This window comes from Cinclus cinclus, chromosome 2 (genome assembly GCF_963662255.1).
Source record: "Cinclus cinclus chromosome 2, bCinCin1.1, whole genome shotgun sequence".
Classification (NCBI taxonomy): Eukaryota; Metazoa; Chordata; class Aves; order Passeriformes; family Cinclidae; genus Cinclus; species Cinclus cinclus.
Window position 1 is genome coordinate 93,903,204 of NC_085047.1, and position 18,308 is coordinate 93,921,511.

The 18,308-nt window shown below is 49.6% G+C and overlaps 1 protein-coding gene across 2 annotated transcripts in view; it reads left to right on the forward strand.

Moving 5' to 3' along the window:
* The first annotated feature begins 13,781 nt into the window (after positions 1-13,781).
* The window catches only part of IRS2 (insulin receptor substrate 2), a 28,005-nt gene continuing 23,478 nt past the window's right edge, over positions 13,782-18,308 (forward strand). For both annotated transcript variants that reach the window (XM_062515093.1, XM_062515092.1), the window contains exon 1: positions 13,782-17,804. In XM_062515093.1, the coding sequence (XP_062371077.1) occupies positions 14,300-17,804 (3,505 nt within the window). In that variant the 5' untranslated portion in view covers positions 13,782-14,299. The remainder of the gene's footprint in view (positions 17,805-18,308) is intronic.

Here is an 18,308-nt window from a genome sequence, read left to right on the forward strand (position 1 = left end):
TTTGTTTGTTTGTTTGTTTGTTTTTTGGGGTTTTTTTATTTATTTCAGAAGTACAAAATAAGTCTTAGAGTGAATCAAGAAGCTTGAGGATGTGATGAAATATTCAGGATTTTACTGGGAAACCTATCCTAACTGTGTCCTGCTTATTTTCCTGAATTCTGGTCCCCACGGATTTGCTGTGTAAGAGTTGGAATTCTTTCCTGATCCCTCCGTGGGAAGTCATCAGTGGCATGGAAGGACAGAGCTGTCTGTGGCACACACACACACACACAAACAGACACAGACACAGACACAGACACACACCATCCTTAGTTACACTGCTTCCTCCAGTGTCTTTTCCAGGTACACCAGAGAAAGATACTAATATTCCACTCCTTGTTTTTCTTCCTGGCATGTTTTTAAATGGAAGGATGATAAACACAGACTCTCTACAGGTCTCACCTCACTCTTGTAGTTGGGCAAGGAGAGAGCATCTGCAAAATAAGTTTGATGGGGATTTGAGAAGCTATATGAGATTGCATGCAGCCAGCCAAGGGACCCTGATCTCTGAATCCTCTCCAGTCTCCAGCGCCAGGGTTTCAGATGGAAACCATGGAGCAGGAAAAGGGGACACTCAGTATTTAAGTTTTGTTTCTGAATGGAGTCAAACCTGAAGCTTGGAGAAAACTGCTTGGGATTCGGTAACCTGGTAGAGAGCTCAGTAGGTGCCTGAAGTGAAGCAGAGGTGAAGCTGAGAGAAAAAAAAAAATGGGGAGATGCATATCTCTTGGTATCAGTCAGTGTCTGTGGATAAGACAGAAATAATGGTTGATAATGTGATGGGGAATCAGACTGGTACATCAGGTCATGTGAGGGAGCAGCCCTCACACTGCCCTGAAACACAGGCACATACCCCACACACCTCAGGGTGCAAAGCACCTTTGGTGACTCACTGCCTTACAGTCCTGCAGCCTTTTCTCTCTGATCTGACATATAACCCCCTAATATATCAGTTCATGGAACAGAAGAGCCTGCAGCAAAAATAAGTACAATGTGGGCCAAATGGAGAGAAGCCAGGCAGGAGCAAGTGTACAAATCTCATTGTTAATGAGTGAGATTAGACAGATTGGGAACTGAGAGGTAAAGCTGGGGCAGGACTGATATTGGTGCTGGGAGAGTACAAGAGTCAAAAAAATAATCTAATCTAATCTAATCTAATCTAATATAATATAATATAATCCAATCATTGCTGAGATTCATACGGAATGTGAAGATCAATAAAGATGAAAAGGGATAAAATGGATAGGTCATAAATAAAGCACTGATGAACAACATCCCTGCCTCTCAGCATCTTCACCATCAAGGATATTGTGGGCTTCTGTTTTTAATCCCTCTTCTAAGTAGCCTGTAATTCTACCCTTTCTAAAACAATGACCTAACAGCTGGTGTCTTCCTTCTTTCTCTACCATCATCAACAAACCATCTGTGAGAATAGAGAGGCAAAAAATGAAATGTCTATATTTTGCTCTCACTGGCTTTCCTTGCTGGCTAAGCATCTGTCCCACAGCTGTCACACAGCACTTGGAGAGCAATGAGTAACTTTAAGGTCCAAATGTCTTCCAGCTTCCTAATTTTCAGGAAAATCATATGTATTGTGCTCCATAATGCCTAAAACGTTTCCCGAAAATTTCCAATAAATTCCAAAGTGGTCACATTGTATCCAGGCAGGCAAGAAATCAAACATATTCATTTGGGCCTTGTAAAAGAGAGGGGGCATGTGTTAGCTAGTTCTCTAGAGTCCCTTTACAGAAAATGGAGGGAAGTTACTCTCTAATGGAAATATGTCACATCTTTTTTAATTCATTGTTTTGTGATTGCTGACACCAAAACTGTATACAACTAAATATAAGAGTCTTTCAAATTAAGCTGAAGGCTTTTTTAAGTGACCAGAGCACACAATGTTGAGTCCATCAGGGTTTTATGCTACAGAAGCTCTAAAAATGTCCTAACTGGCAAGAAGATGAAGTGTGGCACAGTGAGAGGGGATGGCATCTGTCTGGACATAAACTTTCTGGTACAATGTTATTGCCTTAATTCTTTGTAAAAAATATGAATTAGTAGTTGCAATTGTAGGAATCAACACCTACGTAATACGGCTACACATTATCTTCTCCATTATTAAAATGCAAATTGACCAGATTCACTATGCTTAATGTTAAACTTCAGAACTACCTGAAGAAAGGATTAATAACCCACCCTTTATTACTTTGGAGGAACTCTAGAGGCTAAAATGCACTAGTCATTGAACTTTCAGACAGCTGTGGTTAGCTGAGATGGACACCACCTGACCAAACATGCAGGGACAGCCAACCCAGCCAACTTTACAGGATCTCTTCACTTATCCCATCACTTATGAATATAACCTAATCGTCCCTTGAGGCCTGTATAGGAAGACTTAAATATCATAATCAAGTTTTATCACAAGTTGTTTGTGCTGCAGAGGACATCAGATCTAAAACTCTGTAGTCGGCTTTAAAATTCATGCTGCTACAATAAATACAATTTAAATTGTGAATATCTATTTTTAAGTGACTTGTTAAGCCTGCAAAAAAGTGTAAAAATTATCTAAGTAAAACAGTAAAGTAGAAGGAGAGAAAATACATCTTGTGGATTGTGACAGTTTTCTTCAGATATAACATCTCTTCTGGAAATGCAGAGTACGGCTGCTGCATTTCTGTAATATGCCCTGGTCTACTATGGTGGTTTAAAACTAAGTGGGAATTAAACTCCAAATAATCTGCTCCCCTTCCCCCTGCCTCTGCTCCAGTGAGAGAGGAACAAAGGAAGAGACTATGTGTTGAGACAGCAATTCATCAAAAACAAACAGCTATGGAATAAGAAAAGCACAATAATAACAACAACAGCATTAGTAACAAAAGTATGCAAGCAAAAAGTTGCTTTACACACACAGGTGTTCATCACCTCGACTCAGCTCTGCGTGCCTGCTGAGACAAAGACAAGATGGCAAACACTCTCCACAGCTAGCATTCCCTGTCCTGGAGCCCAAGACAAAAGAAAACAGGGAAGGACAAACTCCCAAAGGGCTGGATTGTCTGCACTGTGCCACCACTTCCTGGGCTGCGGTCACCAGTCTTCAGCTCAGCTCCTCTCTCCTCGGCTTGGGATCAGCTGGGCTCAGGCCCAGCCCAGGCTTAGCTCGGGCTCAGCTCAGGTTCAGCCCGGGCTCGGCCCGGGCTCAGCTCAGGTTCCGACCGAGCTCGGCCCGGGCTCAGCTCAGGTTCCGCCCGGGCTCGGCCCGGGTTCAGCTCAGGTTCCGCCCGGGCTCGGCCCGGGCTCAGCTCAGGTTCCGCCCGGGCTCGGCCCGGGCTCAGCTCAGGTTCAGCCCGGGCTCGGCCCGGGCTCAGCTCAGGTTCAGCCCGGGCTCGGCCCGGGCTCAGCTCAGGTTCCGCCCGAGCTCGGCCCGGGCTCAGCTCAGGTTCCGCCCGGGCTCGGCCCGGGCTCAGCTCAGGTTCAGCCCGGGCTCGGCCCGGGTTCAGCTCAGGTTCAGCCCGGGCTCGGCCCGGGCTCAGCTCACCTCCGCTGCTCCGTTCCCTGCGGCTGCTCCCCACCGCCGTGCTGCAGCAGGTGTGCTCTGCTGGGTTCAGCTGTGTTTGCCGCCTGGAGTTGCATTCTTCCCGAAGGATGGGAAGGGATAGGCGGTAATGAGAGTGGGACAAAGTCTGCAGGGCTGGTCCTGGAAACTTTCTGAGGAAGAACTGGAACAAGATGGCCCAGCTTCCAGGGAGTGTTCCCCTTTTGTTCCCCTCAGGCCTCTCTTCCCAGCGAGGATGTGCATGGTATAGAACAGCAACCTAATGCTGCCTCTTCCTCAGCACCTGCAGGAGAAACTGACATCTATTCAGCACTTACAGTTTATAATGAGGGGCAGAAATTAATTTACTGAAACTAATGAACTTGAGACAAAATACCGTCAGTTCTGTGAGGTCATTTTCAAATAGAAGGGAGCCTTGTCAATTGATGTGCACTCCTCAGTCTTGCTGAAACAATTCAGAGGGAACTGAAGCACAGGAATCCTGAAACACAGGAAGTTCCACATGAAGATAGACAAGAACTTCTTTACTGTGCAGGTGACCAAGTACTGGAACAGGTGACCCAGAGAGATTGTGGAGTCACCTCTCAAGCAGATATTCACAAGACATCTGGACATATTTCTGAGCAGCATTCTCAAGGGTACCCTGTTTGAACAGGGAGGTTGGTCTAGATGACCTCAAGTGATCCCTTCCAACCTTACTCACATTGTGATTCTGTGAGTCAGGGACTGGTTTGTAAGATTTTCAGGTTTTTCCAAATATTAAAATCCAAGTGGAGGCAATGCTTAAAGTAGTATATTAACTTGATCTGTGTGTGCAATGTGGTTCCAACGTTGAACATGCACTTGGAAAAATAAAATAAAATAAATTAATTACAGAGAGCCTTCAAAAGTGAGAAATAGGAAAACCCAGTATTTTTTTTCAATCAGAAAGTAAATAAAAGCCCACTAAATCAAGTCATTAAATGGTGTAGTAAGATTATTTCAGTATTACCAGCCTAAAGGATTGGTAATGTAAGGATGTCTCTAATGTTTAGAGGACAGTGATTTTTTAACTTGTAAGTATTTACCTAAATATAGCCAACAACTGTTTTTTTAAAAAACCTAATTATCCTGCAAGAATAACAAGATCATTTCCCCATAGGCATTTTTCAGCAAATGTTCAATTAACAATTTTACAGCCAACCACTGACTTTAAAATTATCTGATCTTTCCACAATCTATAAATTGTATCTGTTTAACTTATACCAGTGGCATAGTTACATTTTTAAAACACTGGTTGTGTTTATCCATTCCCAAACAAAGCAAAAACATAATTTCATTACAGAGGACAACTTCTCCGGAAATAATTGCAGAGGAGACTTTTGTAAATAAATGCTGGCAAGGGTAACCCAAAGGCCAAACTGCAGTGCAGCCCAGGGATCTCTCACCAGGTTCAATTTAGTTGGGACAGAAGTTTTCGTCAGCAAACAAACTCAGAATACTTTGTACCAGAAATGAAAGGTCCTTTTAGCTCACTGGAGGAGGCTTCATTTCTAAGGCATCTTTCAGGTCCTTATACAACACCAGCCAAAGAAAGGGTTTGCTTTGGTTTGGTCACTGCAAGATAGTGAACTGAATCTTTGCTCACCGATCCACTTCTATACCAGCTGCATTCAAGAGGTGACAGCAGCTCTTGCAATGTCTGCATTTGGAGTTACTCATCTTTAAAAAATCTACTTCTGTAACCTTGAAAACTTTTACAAACCAGTAAAGGGTCTCAAAAAGGAAGGAAGGAAGGAAGGAAGGAAGGAAGGAAGGAAGGAAGGAAGGAAGGAAGGAAGGAAGGAAGGAAGGAAGGAAGGAAGGAAGGAAGGAAGGAAGGAAGGAAGGAAGGAAGGAAGGGCACCAGGAAACATTCCCGTTTTGTATGATTAAATGCAACAGATGAAATTAAAAGCATGTTCATGTGCCATGATTATCTCATTCTCTTCAGTTACATATGCTTCTCCTTTGTTTAATCAGCAGTTTAACTGAAAGCACACTCTTCACTTGTATTTCATTTTGTGGTCTCACACTTTAGTAATGAACATGTTACGTCCACATGAATATTTAAAAAACATTATGTGATCATTTAATTTTGCGTCCATGAGCACTCAGCAGAACAGGCAAGAAACTTTTCTTTTTCCTTTTTGCGGAATTTACTTGACAGCACTTTTTAAATCAAGTTGTTATTATTTTTATACATGCAGATTGCCTCCAACCATGGCAGTGCTTGATACAACAAGTGTCTTGGACAGGCCCACTCGTCCTTCTTATGCCCTACAATCCATGAGAGAATCTCTAGCATGGGTTGGGTGTTTGAGCCCTGATGCCCAAGAACTGGGAGGAGGTTTTATTCAACCTCTCTCACAGGCACATGAAACTTCATATATATGTCTGGTGCCAAGAGCTTTGCACTCATCTTGTGATGCTCAACCTTCCTTAAATTAATAGTTGCACTTAATCGGCATACCTGAAAAAACATGCTTCCAAACATATATTTAAAAAAAAGATCCTCCACCTCTTCCCTCAGGACATGTGTTGCCTTTGTGCTTCCCCCATGCATGTAAGTCCATCAAAATATGGAAGGCTGACACTTTTTAGTTCTTTACATGCTGAGCATGCCTGCAGTGTCCATTAGTTAGGAAATGAGCGAGCTGAAACTGCTGCTTGTCAGCCACAGTGCCACAGTGTTCACATGACTGCAGAATTGTTTGCCTCCCAAAATTGGCAATCTTCCTCAAGTTATTGCATATGTACAATATATACATTTAAAAAAACCCCAGCAACAACAAAAAAACAAAACAAAACAAAACCACACAAAAAAACCCAAACCAAACCAAACCAAAACAACAACAAAAACAAACAAACAAACAAAAACCCAGAAGGAGGCCCACCATTAATTACCCATCTACACAGCATCTAACACAATGGAAGCCTGAGGCTGGAGTGAATTTCCCAGGTGCTGTCTAAATAAGGCAGATAGATGACAATTTTCCTTGAAAGCAGTCAGCCTACTCTGAGGGCAAGCCTTCCTCACCTTAGTCACATAAAACTTCCACTGAAGGGGTACACTGAGAAAAGCCGGCAAGATTTTCCTCTGTAGTGTCTCTATTTCCCCAAATGTCTCTCCATAATCCCAGTGGTCTTGTGAATGCACAAATAAGATCAGCAAATGTCCTGCATGAGTAAGAATTTCACCAAAAGTGTATCCCAAACAGTAAGAATAAGTGATGATTCATAATCAGTTTTACACTCTTTAATTTGCACAGTTAAATTAGCAGATAGAAAAAGAAAAGAAAAAAATTAATAGAGAGAGCAAGACAAGACTGTTATTTTCTCTTTCATCAGTGACAATCCTGGAGCTATTTATAGGTGTATATATCACAGAAATACAACAAAATAGGACTGGAAGTAAACATGAGATCATCTAGACCATCACACTGCCCTGACTCAGGACAACTGTACTTGTGTCATTCCTGAGCAGTATTTGTGCAGCTTAAAATGCTCCAGTGATAGGGACTCTATAAAAATCCTTTGACAGTCTACTCCAGAATTGCATTACCCCTGCTGTTAGGAAAATTATCCTGATGTCAAAATAAATTGTGGAGGAAGTTAGGCTACCTTCTGAAGTTTGTTTGTTTGTTTGTTTGTTTGAAGGCCAGAGGAAAAAAAACTACTACCTAAAGCAGATGCAAAGGCCATGTGAAACAAAGGCAAATAGCCAAATGAATTGTAACGCAGAGGGGAAAGCTGAATGACTGGAGTGAATTTGCTGCAGAATAGCCTCTAAGAGCATTCATAAAAGAATAGAAAAAGTGCCAAGAGTAACCTGCCTGGGGAAAAAACTAAACAAATAGATTTTCAAAAAGAATGTTACCGAGTAAGAAACAGAACTGAAAAAGAAGAAAATAAGACAAACAAAAAAGCCCTCTTCTGTTCAAGTCCCATGGTGTTTGGGCAAATGAGGCTTTGAAAATTTTCTGCAACTATTGCATCAAAGAAATATTGAATTCTATCATCCATTCTCTTCTTGGAGAGAAAAGTACCCTGAAGGACTGTAGATCTTGGCTATCCATACAGGTCAGAAAAGTACATTACAAAACCACTTTAAGAAAAAATTAAAAAAAAGAGGGGCTATATGTTCTCAGAGGCAAGAGGGGTATTTGCTCCAACAACTGCTTGAAAATATTTGTGTATTTGTGTCTGTTGCTTCATGAACACTTTTTCTGTGTGCCCCTAGGACAGAACTGGTTCTATATTCTATCAGGCTTTTTTCTTTAAATAACAATATTTATTTTTAACCAGTGATCAATCTGGTAGGAACGAAAAGATATCATTTCCACCGAGTGGGGGAAGGAGGGGAAAAAAAAAAAACACCTGAACGAAACAGAAACCAGCAAACCAACACCACCACCACCACCACCAGAACGCGTTCTGGAGCCCACGCGCGGCTGCTGCAGAAGCGCGCCCGCGCTGCCCCGCGCTGCCGCCAGGGGGGGCAGCACCAGCGCGGTGCCCGCGGCGGGGGCGGCTCCGCCATCGCCCCCGACCACGCACGTACATAAAGGGGAGGGAAAAAAAAAAAAAAAAAAAAACCGAACCAAAATAAAATCCGCAACCAACAAAAATAGACGTTCCAGGAAGAAAATCCTGGTTGATTGCGAAGCGCTGACGCATTTCAGCACCCAGTGCGTAATTTTCGCACCGGCAGCAGCGGAGGGGCGGGAGCGGGGCAGGAGCTGCTCCACACCCCCCGCACGCCCCAAGCCCTTCCCCAGGCTCCCCCGGGAGATTCGCCGAAAGCGGTGATTTCCGCGGGAGGCCCCGCAGCGGTACCGGCGGTGCCGGAGCAGCCCCGCGGCGGGAGGGGCCGGGGCCGGCCCGAGGAGCCCCCGCCGGGCCCGCAGCCCGAGCACCGGCCGGCCCGAGGAGCCCCCGCCGGGCCCGCAGCCCGAGCACCGGCCGGCCCGAGGAGCCCCCGCCGGGCCCGCAGCCCGAGCACCGGCCGGCCCGAGGAGCCCCCGCCGGGCCCGCAGCCCGAGCACCGGCCGGCCCGAGGACGTGGTGCTGCAGCAAAACCCGGTCCCGAGCCCGCCTTTTGCGGGTCCACCTGTCGCAGGAAGAGGAACTGGCTCCTTGTTCAGACCCCGGGGATTTGCGCAGGGCTTTCCCAAACACCACCAACCTATCGGCCTGCCTGAGGACTCCGGGGTTCTGAATCTGCCACTTGCGATACAAATTTTGAGGAAGAAATGATCCAAATGCAGAAAAATATTCAGGTCTTAGTAAAAAATTATTAATCTGTAAATAAGGCATGCTCCAGATTTTTCTCACCTTAATTCCCCGTCCCATATAAGAGCGTGCACAGTAATGACATAATGATTATTTCTGTATATATTTCAAATAACAAAAATATTATTTGCTTCATGAATTACTGAACATGCACAAAGTTGCATAACTATTACCCCTATTTATTTAATCTGGAATTCTCTGGAAAACTGTGGGTGCAATATTCACTGAAGCAAGTAACCTTTACTTAAGAAATAAGTATATTTAGAGTCTGTATCTTTCCCTTTTGTACAAAGCCACCCATAGTTGTTTACAAAGGACCAGGAGGAAAAGAAAATTGGCAGCCCCTATTCGAGGGTAAGGGCAACTTTATAATTTAGCATTAGTCTTGCTATAAAGGAATAAAACCTGCTGTTAGGAGTTGCTAAATGGGTAGTATCAACAAAGTATTTTGTAAAACTACCTGTAAAGATAGCCTGTCCTTCCTCCCAAATAACACAGACTTCTCTACTGGATAATAGCACAGTCATGGTACGTTAGCACTCAAAGGAGTTGAGAAAGGTTAGAGAGAAACAAGGTGATGGGAGTTCATGTCCTCTTACACTCAGGTTATGAAATGTATAACCAGAATGACACTGTATCAGGAATATGCAAATAAATGTACCAGGGAATAAACTGACTTCATCTGTTTATGTAGAAGTTCAAGGACACCAAAATATAAATCACTCTGTTTTGCTGGAACAAATAACTGTACTCTTGATAATAAAGAAAATGTTGCTGACGTACATAATCTTTCTCTGCACCTTTTTCCCATGGCTTCACTACCATCAGCTCTTTGAACCTGGCAACAGGTAGAAGGCAACAGCCAAGCCAAACATCAAACACATCCCTTTCAACTCTTACTCTTTATCCTGATCTTGAAAGATATTTCAAAATTATGTTTAGAATAAGAACAAAGGGAAAACATACTTTTAAAGGATGTCACAAATTTTGAAATTCAACCTACTCATGCATTCAGTCTCTCAGAAAGTGTCTTTTAACAGCTGGCTGTGACTTTGGGCAGTATTTAAATATAGGTAGATATTCATAGGGCCTCATGCTTCAATCCCCCTAAGAGAACTAGAGCGGAGACGGACAGGGAACAAACAACAAAAAACCCCAACTGGTCCATGTGTGTGCTGGGCTTGTAGAATCAAGCTTCCAGATGTAACTAAAACCAGTTTCTAGAGGCCCCTACAAGTAATAAATTAAATCATTTAACTATTATACAGACACACAGCCATCCCAAGCCAAATTCACCAATGGCTTGAGAAGTTCACTGCTTGCAAAATGGCTGTTGGCCAGTGTTTATCATCCATCCATATATCTCAGTAATGAAAACATGAAGTTTAAATACATTTATACATAATCACTTTTTTTTTTTTTTAATACAGGCAAGGAGCCCCAAGTACTTGAAGGATGGAAATGTGCAATCAGTAGGGCTCTGTGCTGACAAAACTATTGCTACATTGACTATATACAACTATTGCTATAGTATTTGTTGTATTGAAACTTCATTGCCAAGAGCAAGGTGTATAATTTTCTGGGCATGCCTCCGTCACTTTAGGGTGGACAGAGGTAACATTTTATGACTGACATAACTGATGGAAAATGCCCCACACACAGATAGTATATTTTGAGAAATCTGACCATTACCAAACACAGTTTATTTTTCTTGGAGAAAAAAGGAGATGGCTGAAGTCTGGTATGCTGGCAAAAGCATAGTTTAGCAGGCAGGAAAGATGCTAATATTAGAACTATTTGGTCACTGTACTTAAATATTAGCAAAGCATTCCCAGTCAAAATCTCAAACTGGGAGGTGAATGTGGTGAAACAGAGTTGGGGTAGGGTAATATGACAGAAGAAAAGAAATGGAAGGGTAAAACAGGATCATTTTTTTGTTTCAGGATGATGAAATTGTTCTATAGAGATGATTTAAGCAAACATCCTCTGGCAAATCTGTTGCCTTACTAAAGATTCTGACACCCCTATATTGTGCCTGAAGTTGTTTGGTGGAAAAAGGGTGCATGTGTTGTGCATAACAATTGCAATTCACAGAACCCTGTATCTCTGAAACCCCACTTATTTCAGAATTTAAAGCAAACATTGCTACACTATGCACAGGAATAGCTAAATCATAAGACATGGCAGTCTTTAGGACCACTGATTTTTGGCTGAAAGATGGGATGGACGAGTGGTATTAGTGCATTTATTGTAATTAAATGCCCTATAATTACATTGAAATGGCTATGAGAATTTTTCAAAGGGATATAGTGTTGGAAAACAATTCAGAGAAGTTCAGAGAAAACTGAGTAAGACAGATCTTCTATGTAAACTAGGATCATTCATTCCAGAGTGTTGGTCATGAAATAATTTATTTTTTAACCTGAATTTTACACATGCTTGAGTCTCACTTCTTGTGTTCAGTATCCCAATTATGCATTAAAAAACAAACCCCAAACATAACTATGGAAAAATAATGCTTATTATTAATAAAACACTGCTAAAAAAGCTAAAATTAGAATCTTGGATTCTAATCTATCGTAATGTATTTGTCACAGAAATGGTTTGCAAACAAAGCTGTGCTGCTGTAGCCAGTATATTGAATGTGTATTACTCACATGGTCAAGAATAACATACATGACAATATCGAGTAGATGAAATAATTAATGTTTTATCATTTTTACATTTCAGACCTAAGAGTGCTTGCCCAATAGATTTCATAAATGTCTGGGGGAAATATCTTCCAATTCACAAGGGGTTTGCAGACAAAAGTTTGTGTTTATAGGCCAAGATCACCCAGTGGCAAGAAACTTTTATTTAGATAACTAACTCCCTTATGTCTTTGGTAGTGTGGATACAGGAGTTAGTTTGGCCTGCTACAGTCATAGCTAGAAAATCAACTCTTCCTGAGTTTTCATATGAAGCTGTCCTGAGATTTCTTATTCAATCATTAGACATAATCTAAGTTTACAATTACTAATTCTCAGCGTTTTTCCAGACACAGAAATCAAAGCACATTGCCAGGACAGTAAAGATTGTCAGCATAATTTTCTGTGACGAATCACACAGGTACAGAGACATCACCCTACCCTGCCTAATCTCTTTTCTTGCTTCTACAGAGAAATCGGTGCCTCTAATCTCAAATTACTTCTCTAACTCCGTTGATTTCCCCTGAAATTTAAAGTAAGGTAACTTCTACCTAATGTTAATGTTATTATTTTCCCGTAAGATGATGGGAGAGGTCTTCCTTCATAAGACGCTTTACTGCAGCATACCGGTATTTACAGCGAAGCGGTCATTTCCGATTACACTCCCCTCCCCCGTTAGAGCAGTTAATTTCTAAATGAGTTACTATGACCCAAACCGCGGAGAATTTCGTGCAGGAGGGAGCAGAGCTGCAGCAGCGCTCTATGCGGGCTGCGGGCGGCCCCATCGGGAACACGGGGACAGCTCGGACACGGCCCCGCACGGCGGCAGCTGGAGGCGCCGCATCACTTTCGTCTTTTTTTTCCCCTTTGCTTGTTTGTTTGTGGTGATGTTTTTGTGTTTGTGGTTTTTTTTTTTGTTTTGTTTTGTTTTTTAAATCTCGTGTTTACTCGCAAACCTGGCTGCTTCGGCGCAGGCCGCCAAATGAAAGCGCGTCCGACGGCACTCCAGAGGGAAACGGGAAAACACGGATGGATGTTTGCGTGCCCCAACCTCTCTTTTCTTCCCGGGCATGTGCAAACCGAGGCTTCCCCAGCCGCTCCAGAGGCGGGCGGAGATGCGGCTGCGGTTGGACAGGCTGGACGGTGTCAGTACAGCCTCTTCCCTTCGTCCCTCGACTTTTGCTACCCCGCACCACTCTGCGCTCTTGGTGACGCGCCGCGACCGCCCCTCATCGGGGGGCGAGAGCCCGGCATCCCCGCCCCGCAGCCCCCTCCTGGGCCCCCGCGCTCCGCCTGCCTTCCCCCACTCCCGCCTCACGCAGGAAAATGCAGGCTGCCCCCTCCTGCCGCCCACCCCGGCCGGGGCCCCTCCGCCGCTCACTCGCTCCGGTGGAGGGCAGAGAAAGGCGCTCATTGATCCCCGGGCGCGGCCCGCCTGGTGGCGAGCGTGCGGGTCCCCCGTAAACAAACGCAGCTCCTCGCACCCCCCGCCCCCGTCGTTCTCCGCTCCGCGGAGCCCTCGGTGAAGGAGCGGACGGCGGGGGGCCCTGGGGCCGCTCCGCCGCCGCCGCCGCCGCCGCTTGTTCCGTAATCACCGCGCCGCGATCCCCCAACGGGGCCGGGACCGTTTCCATAGGAAATGCGGACGCTGCCCTTATTCACCGCCGAAGCGAAGCGCGCGGATAAATTAGTGCCGTGTAACTAACACGGACCAGCAGCGGCTGCCCCTGCCCCCGGCCCCCCCTGGGTGGCATTTCCCCGCCGCACGGGGCGGGGGCGGCGTGGGCGCGGTGACACACGGCGCGGAGGAGCGCGCGGAGCCGCCGCGCGTGTGCGGACAGGGCTGACGCACACGCGCGTGTGTGCGGGGGCGCGCTGGGGGCGCCCGGCGCTCACGCGCGGCCGGAAGCTCCGCCCGGCGGGTCCGCAGCACCTGATATGGCCTCGGCGAGCTCCGCCGGCGCTCCGCCGTGCCCCGAGGGACGGCGAGGCGCAGCACCGGGGCTCGCCGGACGTCCCGGGCCTCGCGCCCGCGTCCCCGGCACGCTCCGCTCCGTGTGAGCGGAGGGCAGCGACGGGTTGCGCTGCGCCCGAGGGGGGTCGGAGGCTGCGGGCGGGAACGCGGAAGGGCGGGAAGGGGCGGGGGGGGCGAGGCTCCCGCCGTCCAACGGCGTCGCGCCGCCTCGCTGCCGAGGGCCCGCCCCGCCGCCCCATTGAGGGCCGCAGCCGTCCTTCGTGCTGCCCGGCGGCCAATGCGGGGCGGTGCCGGCGGCGGCGGCGCCCCGCCCCGTCTCGGTGTGTGAGCGCCTCGGTGAGGCGGAGGTCACGTGTTGTTTTGCTCTTTAGTTGGAGCGCTCGGTGCGCGATGTGTTACTTACGGCGAAACTCCCGCCGGCGCCGGCAGCAGCGGCGGTCGGGGAAGCTTAGCAGCGTCGCCGGTGCTCGAGCCGGGGAGGTCGCCGGGCGGCTGCCGGCAGCACCCGCTGCCTAGAGGTGACAGCGGAGGATCCCGCTGCGGCTCCGGGCACCGCGCTCTTCTACGAAGGATTAACTTTATTTTACCTGTTTCCCTCCATCCTCCTTTTTTTCCCCTCTTTTTTTTTCTTTTTTATTTTTTATTTTTCCGCGGCGCTCGGGCTCCGTATCCGCTCAGCGTCGGCGACAGCAGCGAGAGGAGCCGGGCGGCATTCCCGCCGCGGGGCTGGGGATGGCGAGCCCCGCTGTGCTGGGGCTGCTGCCCCCCCTGAGCTCCCCGCCCGGCCCCAACCTGAACAACAACAACAACAACAACCAGGGCGTCAGGAAGTGCGGGTACCTGCGCAAGCAGAAGCACGGCCACAAGCGCTTCTTCGTGCTGCGCGGCCCGGGCGGCGGCGGGGAAGAGGCGGGGGGCGCCCGGCTCGAGTACTACGAGAGCGAGAAGAAATGGAGGAACAAGTCCGGGGCGCCCAAGCGGGTGATCGCCCTGGACTCCTGCCTCAACATCAACAAGCGGGCGGACGCCAAACACAAGTACCTCATCGCCCTCTACACCAAGGACGAGTACTTCGCTGTGGCGGCCGAGAACGAGCAGGAGCAGGAAGGCTGGTACAGGGCTCTCACCGACCTGCTCAATGAGGGCAAGGCGGCCTGCCAGGGGTCCCCCTACCGCCACCTCGCCTCCCCCTTCTCCGCCTCCGGCGGCGCCGCCGCCGCCTCGCTAGCCGCCGCCGGCGAAGACCTTAACTACGGGCTGATCGCGCCGGCCACCGCTGCCTACCGAGAGGTCTGGCAGGTGACGCTGAAGCCCAAGGGCTTGGGACAAAGTAAAAACCTCACCGGCGTCCACCGGCTCTGCCTCTCGGCCCGCACCATTGGGTTCGTGCGCCTCAATTGCGAGCTGCCCTCGGTCACTCTGCAGCTGATGAACATCCGCCGCTGTGGCCACTCCGACAGCTTCTTCTTCATCGAGGTGGGGCGCTCGGCCGCCACCGGCCCCGGCGAGCTCTGGATGCAAGCGGACGACTCGGTGGTGGCTCAGAACATTCACGAGACCATCCTGGAGGCCATGAAGGCGCTGAAGGAGCTGTCCGAGTTCCGGCCCCGCAGCAAGAGCCAGTCCTCCTCCTCCTCTTCCTCGGGGGGGGCCGGCGGGCCCGGCGGCAGTGGTGCCTCCTCCACCCACCCCATCACCGTGCCCGGCCGCCGGCACCATCACCTGGTCAACCTGCCTCCCAGCCAGACCGGCCTCCTCCGCCGTTCCCGCACCGACAGCCTCGCCGCCAGCGCGGGCACCAAGTGCACGCCCTGCCGGGTGAGAACGGCCAGCGAGGGCGACGGCTGCCGGGTGGGCTCTGCGGCCGGCAGCCCCATGAGCCCGGGCCCCGTGCGGACCCCCCTGAGCCGCTCGCACACGCTCAGCGGCGGCGGAGGGCGGCAGGCGGGGAAGCTGCTCCCGGTGCTGGCCAGCGGCGGCGGGCTGCAGAGCAGCCGTTCCATGTCCATGCCCGCCTCCCACTCGCCTCCCTCCGCCACCAGCCCCATCAGCCTCTCCTCCAGTAGCGGCCTCGGCTCCGAGCCTGCCCACCCGCATCACCCGCAGCGCCCGTCCAGTGGCAGCGCCTCCGTGTCCGGCTCTCCCAGCGACGCCGGCTTTATGTCCTTCGACGAGTACGGCTCCAGCCCAGGCGGCGACCTCCGGCCCTTCTCCTCCTCCTCCACTGCCAGCAACCGCAGCAACACCCCCGAGTCGGTGGCCGAAACCCCCCCAGTGCGGGACCCGGGGGGCGGCACCGACCTCTACGGATACATGGCGATGGAGCGGCCCCCGAGTGGCCGGCTCTGCTACCGGCCCTGTCCCGAAGCCGGCAGCGACAGGTGCCATCGGAAGCGGACCTACTCCCTGACCACGCCGTGCCGACAGCGACCCGCCGCGCCGCAGGTTTCCTCCGCCTCCCTCGACGAGTACACGCTGATGCGCGCCACCTTCGCCGGCAGCGCCGGCCGCCTCTTCCCCACCTGCCAAGCCGGGGCTTCCCCGAAAGTGACCTACACCCCCTACCCCGAGGACTACGGGGACATCGAGATCGGTTCTCACCGCAGCTCCGGCAGCAGCAGCACCAATCTGGGCCCGCCGGCAGTGGGGGGAGGAGGGGGAGGTGATGACGGCTACATGCCCATGACCCCCGGTGTGGCTGCAGCCTTAGGGCAGGGAAGCCGGGGCAGCGATGATTACATGCCCATGAGCCCCACCAGCGTTTCTGCCCCCAAGCAGATCCTGCAGCCCCGGGCAGGGGTGGGTAGTGGGTCCCCGGGAAACGGGAGCAGCTACAAGACCAGCTCTCCCGGGGAGAGCTCCCCTGATGATAGCGGGTACATGCGGATGTGGTGCGGCTCCAAGTTGTCTGTGGAGAGCTCAGATGGGAGGCTGAGTAACGGCGACTATATCAATATGTCCCCTCGGGACCCCCAGAATGGTCCCCAACCTCCCTCCCTCACCCCCCCAGACTTCTTTTTTGCCCCGTCAGTGCAGGGGTCCAGCGAACCCCCAAAGCCCAGCTGCTATTCATACAGCTCCTTACCCCGCTCATACAAGAGCCAGGGCTTGGCAAAGGACAGCGACCAGTATGTCTTCATGAACTCCCCGGGGAGGATGATCCCGGAGGAGGCAGCGTGTGGAGCGAGTCAGTTGCCTGCAGGTACCTGCGCCCCCTCCAGCCACTCGGTGCCTTCGCCCCTGCGGCACAGCCGGACCGAGAGCTTCCTTAGCCAGCGGTGCCAGCGGGTGGCCCGGCCCAGCCGCCTGTCTTTGGAGACCTTGCGGACGATGCTGCCCAGCATGAATGAGCACCCTCTGCCGCCTGAGCCCAAGAGCCCTGGTGAATACATCAACATTGACTTTGGGGATGCTGCTGTCTATTCTCCCCCCTCCCTGCCTGCTGACAGCCCGGCCTCCTCTCTGGGCTCAGGCACGGGGCAGAGGCGCTCCCCTCTTTCTGACTACATGAACATTGACTTTGGGTCCCAGTCACCCTCTCAGTCGGGCACAGTCTCAGTTGGCTCATTGGAAGCTCTCTCTCCAGGTTCTTCCTCCAGCACCAGCCAGCCCAGTGGACGCTACCTGAAGGCGGCTGTGGAGGTGGCTTGTTCGTCCAGCCCATCGGATGGTGGTGATTACACCGAGATGACCTTTGGCATGGCCACTACCCCACCTCAACCCATTATTCAGAAACCAGAAAGTGCCCGGGTCACCAGCCCCACATCTGGTGTGAAGAGGCTTACTCTCTCTGGGGTGGAGGCTTTCATTCTCTCCAGCCCTCCCCCAGACCCAAATAGGGGGGCCAAAGTAATCCGGGCAGACCCCCAGGGGCGGAGGAGGCACAGCTCAGAAACTTTCTCCTCCACCACCACTGTGACCCCAGTGTCCCCATCCTTCGCACACAACCCCAAACGACACAACTCTGCCTCGGTGGAGAATGTGTCCCTCAGGAAAAGCGAAGGCCTGGAGGAGGAGCAGGGTAGCAGTCCCATGTGCCGGGAAACCTCGGCTGGCTTCCAGAATGGCCTCAACTACATCGCCATTGATGTGGTGGATGGGTCCCTGGCAAACTGTGACAAATCCAGGTTGAAAGCTAGGCATCTCCTGAATGGGGGCATCAATGGAGTAGAGATGAGCACCTATGCCAGCATAGACTTTCTGTCTCACAACCTGAAAGAAGCCAGTGCTGTGAAAGGTGAGTAGCTACGTCTGACAGTGCCTACTGTGCATGTTTGTGCTTTGTGTTTACCATCACAAGGTTGTGTGTTATTGCGTAGAGCACTATTCCTCTTGGTTTCCTTGAAGACCACTTCTGTCCCTTTTTACGTGTCCTGTAATAAGCAGTCTTGGAGGAACTTGGTGGCTCTTTGTATGAGTAAAAAGGTTTAATTTTTGAATATTTATTCATGTTTCAATACTACTGTGCCATTATTATGTATTATACTTCTGGGTATCCCATGAGAAGCTGCTGTTTACACAGTTTCTCTGTTTGGGCTGTATTCAGAGTTTTCTTAAGTAAGATTTTGGAAAGTGTTTAGAAAATGTAACCTAAATAGTTTATGTTAATGCAACTTCGAAGTACTATTCAAAAATGTTAAGTGATTGAGTTAAAAATGGGATTGTTTGACTGAGGACATCAGATTACAGAAACAGTCCTTGGCTCTCTAGCTGAGAAAGTCTGTAATTTCAAATTGAGAAG